At 42.1% G+C, this 6,895-nt stretch overlaps 1 protein-coding gene across 1 annotated transcript in view; it reads left to right on the top strand.

Annotated features, from left to right (window-relative positions):
* Positions 1–4,707, top strand: part of LOC135710073 (zinc finger protein 729-like) — a 48,550-nt gene extending 43,843 nt beyond the window's left edge. Inside the window, exons 17-19 of the mRNA XM_065232524.1 lie at positions 3,501–3,764; positions 3,825–3,992; positions 4,123–4,707. Of these exons, the coding sequence (XP_065088596.1) occupies positions 3,501–3,764; positions 3,825–3,992; positions 4,123–4,182 (492 nt within the window). The 3' untranslated portion in view covers positions 4,183–4,707. The remainder of the gene's footprint in view (positions 1–3,500; positions 3,765–3,824; positions 3,993–4,122) is intronic.
* Positions 4,708–6,895: the final 2,188 nt, after the last annotated feature.

Genomic DNA, 6,895 nt, shown 5'->3' on the forward strand with positions numbered 1-6,895 from the left:
ATCAGGGCACCTCACCATCGTCCAGGTTTGGTTTTTCTTCAAAGACCTTAGCTCGTCAGCTATTGCTTGCCTCCGTTCCGTCTCGTGCGGATGACCGTCAACCTCATCTTAACATGTCGGAACCTATTGGGATTCATCAGCAGCAGAAAGGGCTCTATAGGGGGCAATACAATCAGCTAACCAACCTGGGGTCCTGCGCTCCCGACCACTAGATCTCGGAACACACTCCTCACAGTTGTTCCCATTCTTCGAGTGTGGTGGGAGCGCCGATGCGTCTTCTTCATTAGTGTTGTCAGCAACTTCGTCAACATCTTCAAACTCATCTTCGGACAGCTTTTGATGGTTATCTTCAAATTCATTCGTCTGCTGCACGTCATCTGTATTGATCTCTTCAACGGCTGGAATAACTTCAGGAATCACCATCTTCGAAGCTACTTCTTCCTCCAGCGATTTCTCTGGTGTCTTGAACGGAAAACTTGTCTCGTCGAATTTCACATCTCGTGCCACGAACATTTTCCTCGTTTTTGGATTCCACAGACGATAACCGGTTGGTGCGTAGCCCAGCATCACACTGCGCAAACCGGTTGGGTCCAACTTGCCCCTCTTTTGTTTCGGAACCCATGCAAATGACTGGCATCCAAACACTCTCAGTTTCCCAACATCTGGTTCTCACCGTGCCAACATTCAGCAGGGGTACAGTCTTGTTTCAACGCTTCAGTTGGACTTCGATTTGTTGTGTATTGAATGCTTCGCCACACATAGATTTCGGTGCTCCGGATTCAGCTAGCATAGTCCTCATTTTTTCCACAATGGTCCGGTTGAACCTCTCTGCTACTCCGTTATGCTGTGGTGTATAACCAACGGTTGATTCAACTTGAATTCCTTGTTTCATATAGTACGCAAGCTGATCATTCGAAAAGTATTCTCTTCCCAGGTCACATCTCAAGCTTGCGATCTTGTTCCCGAACTTTGCCGTTGCCATGGCCTCGTATACTTTGAAGAAATCAAACACTTGGTCCTTCCGTTTCATCAAATATATAACAGCAAAATGAGTATAGTCATCGATAAACGACACGAAGTACTGATACCCATCTACTGTTTTAGGTGTTATCTGGCCGTAAACATCCGTATGAACACGCTCCAATGGTCTTGTTGGGCTCGGTCGACTCTTGTTGAATGGCAACCGGGTCTCGCAAAATCCACCTTCATTTTTAATTTCCCCGATTCCATCTACCATTTCGCTCTGCTTCAGGCGTCGTACATTCTTGAAGCTCAAGTGACCAAACCGTTTGTGCCATAGCTGCAACTCATCACCATCACCTTTCGCAAGGATGGCCGAATCTGATGTATAACGCTGCATCGTCAGGTAGAATAGATTCCCGCGTAGTTCCACCACAGCTATTGTTTCACCGTTTTTGGACAACACTGCTCGATCCGGCTGGAATTCCACTTGGACTCCTGCTTTCAGCAACCGCGACAATGACAGCAAATTGAACTTGACGTTCTTCACAAATAAGACGTTTCCTAAGGACAATGTCAGACTGTTCTCACCCATGAACGTCTTCGCTTTCACTGTGCCTTCTTTAGTAGCAATAAGTTTCTCACCTTGCTTGGCACTTTCAATTACCAGCGGTCTGTCGAACTCCTTGAACTCGTGAAAATACCGCTCATCATTGGCCATGTGACGACTTGCTCCCGAGTCCAATATCCATTCAATGTCCAATTTCGACTTGTAGATCGCTTCCTGGGAAATCATCAACGCCACTTCTCTGTCTGCGGGAACAGTTGCTACTTGAGCTCGATCATACCGCTTTTTGAACTTTGGACATGCAACCTTGTTGTGCCCTTGTTCACCAAACACAACGCATTTTCCTTGAATCTTGGGCTTTTCCTTGCTTCTTTCCGACTTCGCTGCAAACGCTGATCCTGATCCATCCGAGACACCATTGGCACATGAATTGTCTCCTCTTCCCATTCGTTTCTGCTCTTCGGCCAGCAAACGCGCCTTCACTGTGTCCAACTTCAACTGATCATCTCCCAGGTTCTCCATAGCCGTGGTGACAACATCGTACGGCGATGGCAAAGAAATGAACAGTTGACTTACGGCATCTAACTCCGTGACAGTAGCACCAGCTCCCTTCAACTGGCGGACTAACTCGTCAAATTTTCGGAAGTGGTCCTTTAACGGTGTTCCTTCTGCCATCTTCAGCGTTGCTAAGGACCTCCGAATGTATGTTTGCGCTGCAAAACCCTTCTTCGCGAACGTGCTTGCCAGAAAGTTCCACATTTCCTTCCAGATGAGAATCCGCGATGTACGCAACTAGAAGAGCCTTCGCCTTTTCGTCCTTTTCTTGAATAGCTTTCCTCTGCGCTTCGTCAGCTGGTACATCCTTCGTGATCATTTCCTTCACGCCGTGAGCCGACAACTGCGTTTCGACCCGGAGCCTCCACACGTCGTATCCTTCACCAGCAAACTGGACTATTCCTACTTTCGCCGCGCTTGATAGCTTCAGTCCCGTCTTCTCCGTAATTCCGTAAAGAACTTCTGGATTCTTCAAATCAATTAGCTTCAACTTCAGAGGCCGGACGTAACTGGGCCCATAACCTCTAGAGAAAGACGTGTGTTCAGTTGGAAGTCTGGTTTAATACTACATAAAGTTTTCAGTTATTGATAACGGGTAAACAAGTTCTTAACTACAGAAATCAACTGCTCCTTCGATCCAACTCTTCCTTTTTATATTTAGCTTTTATTCGCGAGAAATCGGCAAATGACGCGTTTTGTTTACAAAAGCAATTACGCCCTAATCTCGGAGTTCTCCGGATTTATAAAAGTCATACGGGGCACTGGATAAATTAAATATTTTAAAGGTTAGCTGCTGACTCCTTCATCGATGACTTGTAAGACTTGAAGTATCCAAAACCAGTATCAATGAATGTGTCGTTTTCTGGTCGGAAGTCAACAACTGCACTAGAAACCTGAAAAATTGAGAATTTAGAGGAAGTATAAAGTTAGAAAACTTTTAATATACTTACCAAGAAACTGCTGACATGTGTCACCATTCAAAAAGTTTCGTAGTTGCTGTTTTCAGCTGTCACATATATAAACGTTTCATTTTCACACTGTGCAAAACATTTTTTTCTTGGGTGGGTTATTTTGAATTTTTGTAAATTTTTATTATATTCAAATCTGGGTATCTTTTACTCATAGAACAAAAGTTATCTACTCGAGTATCTACTCAAATTTTGACAACTCCACCCTTGACGCAAGAATAAGTGGAATAGCGTGTATGGAGATTTGAACATTTTTTTTCCAAACATACCTATCGATTTTGGAAGCGAAAACAGAAAAAAAATAGTTGGTTAGGGTGTTTGCGTAAAAAATTGACACAGCATGTGTACCAAATATTTGTTTTCAAAACAACATTTTCCGGTTTTCTGCATGCAAAATAAATCTTTTATGTTCTATCTTCAACTTTTTTTAACTGTTAATTTTATTCCAGATTCACATACAGCATCCGCATGGTGGAAAATCGAGAAACGTTGCTGGAGATCTTGCGAATGGAATCAAAGTCAAAGAAGAATACCTAGAAGATGAAGACGAGATCCTTAGTGAACATCAGACTGCAACGGAATCTGCGGAATGTTATGAAATTCCCAGCGATCGAAACGGGTCCCTTGTGAGTCATGAAGCTGGTGACCAGATATGGAGGTGCTCAATTTGTGGGCTTACCTTTGGGAGGAAGCACAATTTGAAGTATCACAGGGTTCGTTAAAGCATTTCTTGATTAAGAAATTTGCACAATTTAAACGCGTTTTTTTTACAGGTCGTATGCCATACAGATCCACGATATAAATGTTTTGTTTGTCGAAGGCCGTTTCATTTCGCTAGCTTTCTACGTCGTCATGAGAAAATCTGCTTAAAAATGCGATGCAACAAATGTGGTGTCAAGTTTAATACACGTCTTCTGCTAAATAATCATTATATTGATAAGGTATGTACTGAGTGGAGGGTTCAGTTGCCAGTCCTATCGACTATACTTATGGTTTGGGGCTGATCCAGTTCAAAGTTAACTGAAAGCATTGAAAGTTAACTGTTAAACTTATTTAAATTTTATATTACAGCATCCGCATGATGGTAAATCGAAGGACGTTGAAGCATCTTCTAAAGATAGAATGGAATAAAAGTCAAAGTGGAATATTCAGAACTTGAGGGGGAGCGAGCATCTTGTGCGTCATGAAGTCATGGATGTACATTCAAAGGTAGCCAAGAGAAAATTTCATTTAAAGCGCAAAAGGCTTTCATCGGATTGTATAGAACCCCGTAGATCATAGATAATAAGGCTGAAAGATGGAAAATGAACTTGTTTGAAAACACAATCGCCAATAACGGTGTTGGCTTTTGTAAAAAAGAGCTTTTTCCACAATTTTTATTTCAGAATACACTAGACGTTCGATAACTGAAAAATGCTGATCAAATACTGTTCATGAGTCAAACCAGTTGTTCATCCTCGGATTCATCTAAAGCTTTACAGTAAAAGTATGGACGATCGAAACCAAATAACTGAAATACGTTGGTTGGAAATGCTATCTAACATGAAGCTTTAGTGTGATAATTTATTAGCCAGATAAAGGTCTCAAGAGGGTAGGTTGATAGTTCCGCTAGAGTACGGCAGTATGAAAATTGAATAGAAGTTGAAAATGAGCGAAGGGCCAGTACAAAGTCAAACGCACACTTTGCCTAACCCGTAACAAATCTACAGGCTCATATACACATACATATAGGCGAGCGCACATTTTTTTGCCTGTAGATTTGAAGACACTTCAAATCTCTGCGTACATCGTACGGGTTAGGTAAAGTAGTGTGCGTTTGACTTTGTACCGTTCGCTCATTTTCCACTTCAATTCAATTCTCATACTGCCGTACTCTAACGGAACTACCTACCTACCCTCTTCTAAGACTATTCTCTAGCTAATAAATTATCACACTAAAGCTTCATGTTAGATAGCATTTTCAACCAACTCTGAAAAGCGCAAACTTCACGTATGAAGTAACATAAAAACACTTTGAATGAAATTAGTTGTCGATTGGCAAAACTTTTGGCAGACGTCCATACTTTTACTGTTTAGGGCTTTAGATTCATCTGTCTCTTCTTGACATTTTGAAAAGCACAAATTTGACAGATAATTGTTCTTCAACTGAAACTTCTTTCTGTTAGCGGATTTGAAGTTAAAATACATTTCAGTTAAAAGACTTTCAGTAAGCGAACGTCCATTGTATGAAGTTGAGTATAAAACAAATGAAGTAGTTAATAAATTTAATAGTATTAGGTTAAAACATATATTTATAAATCTTTGTTCAGTTTGTATGTATTGTGAAAATCCTTCCAGAAGTACTCACTAAGATCGCTTTGCCGAGATGGGCACCATCGAGCAGCTCGGCATTTAGTTTGCTGAATCGTAGTGAAAAATTTACCGATATTCAGCTAACAAACGGGAATTTTGCCGAGATCTCAGCTAACATACATACATTTTGCTGAATCTCAGCAAGTTTTTCACTGAGATCGAGCAAAAAAAAAAAAAAAATGCCGACCTGCTCGGTGTTGCCAATCTCGACAAACAACCTAAGTGTGCACGTATCAATCCATCAGGACTTAACATTTAAATTTTTTGATGAGAAGTATTGTGAGCCTTAGGTTGCTTTCTCAAATTACAAATGTACACCTTAATCTGTGCCAAGGGTTTTGGCAGTGCCGAAAGCTGTGCCAAGCGTTGTGCCGATCATTCCTAAGGCTGTGAACCATTTGCTGAGGTAGATTTAACTCGTGGTTAAAAGTGACATTTCGATAGTTATTTTCTATGTTCGAAAATCCCCGTGGTGTCGGCTGACCGGTTTTCGAGCCACGGTTGTCAAAATTTAACTTCTTGTCTGTCAGAAATAACCGTGCTCGGATAGCAGGGTTCATCGATAACTTTCCATCTGTCAAATTTTAACCAAAAGTTAAAAAATTCGCCAAATGTTCCAGAGCCTAAGTAGGCCGAAGTGTATCAATAAAGTTGTCAATATCCCATGAGTTTGGCAACCCTGAAGTTAGACTTTTGTGATTGTGTTAACATTTTCAATTTATCTAATTCAAAGAGAAGCGACGGAAGTAGGATGCGAAGTCTGAGCGGTGTATATTCATGGGCTACAGCGAGAACTCGAAAGCGTACAACTGAGAGAACTGAGAGAAACTGATCCTGTTGCACAAGCAACTCCTATCGAAATAGTTGTGCGGAACGAACGAGAGGGTGCGGAGGAACAGGGCGTTGACGAAGGTGATCACGAATCACTAACGGATGATGTTAGAAGAGATCGAAGCAACCTACGATTTCCTATACTTTGTACATAATGCCTTATATACTACTGTAGCTTAGCAACCAACATAGCAACAGTAGTTGTTGATTAGAAATAAATTTTCACTAGTCTTTAGTCACTCGAACAGAGCGGACTTACTTTCTTTTACTCTGCAAAAGGTTATGGGCCCAGAACTGGTCATAGCCGGAAAAAAGAAGTTTCGAGAAGCAGTAAAAACTCCAACTCAAGATACCGAGCGGTTAGCAGATAAACGGTGCCAACGGAAGCGGAACTGGGCAATCGGCCGCTGGAGGCGGAGCCGGAGTGTCAGCTGCTGGACATGGACGGATCAACGCGGTCGCTATGCTGATCATCGAAAAGCTGAAGGGTCGTGAAAATTACACGACGTGGGCGTTCGCCATGAAAATGACGCTCATCCGCGATGGATCCTGGTGCGCTGTGTCGCCGACTGAAGGTCAGCAAGTCGACGATGAGGTTAGTTTGCGGGCGTTGGCCACCATCTGCTTGAGCCTGGAGACGACAAATTACAGTCTGGTCCAG

This window comes from Ochlerotatus camptorhynchus, unplaced genomic scaffold, assembly GCF_037179485.1.
Source record: "Ochlerotatus camptorhynchus isolate MF236.1 unplaced genomic scaffold, CSIRO-AGI_Acam_v1.1 ptg000370l, whole genome shotgun sequence".
Lineage (NCBI taxonomy): Eukaryota > Metazoa > Arthropoda > Insecta > Diptera > Culicidae > Ochlerotatus > Ochlerotatus camptorhynchus.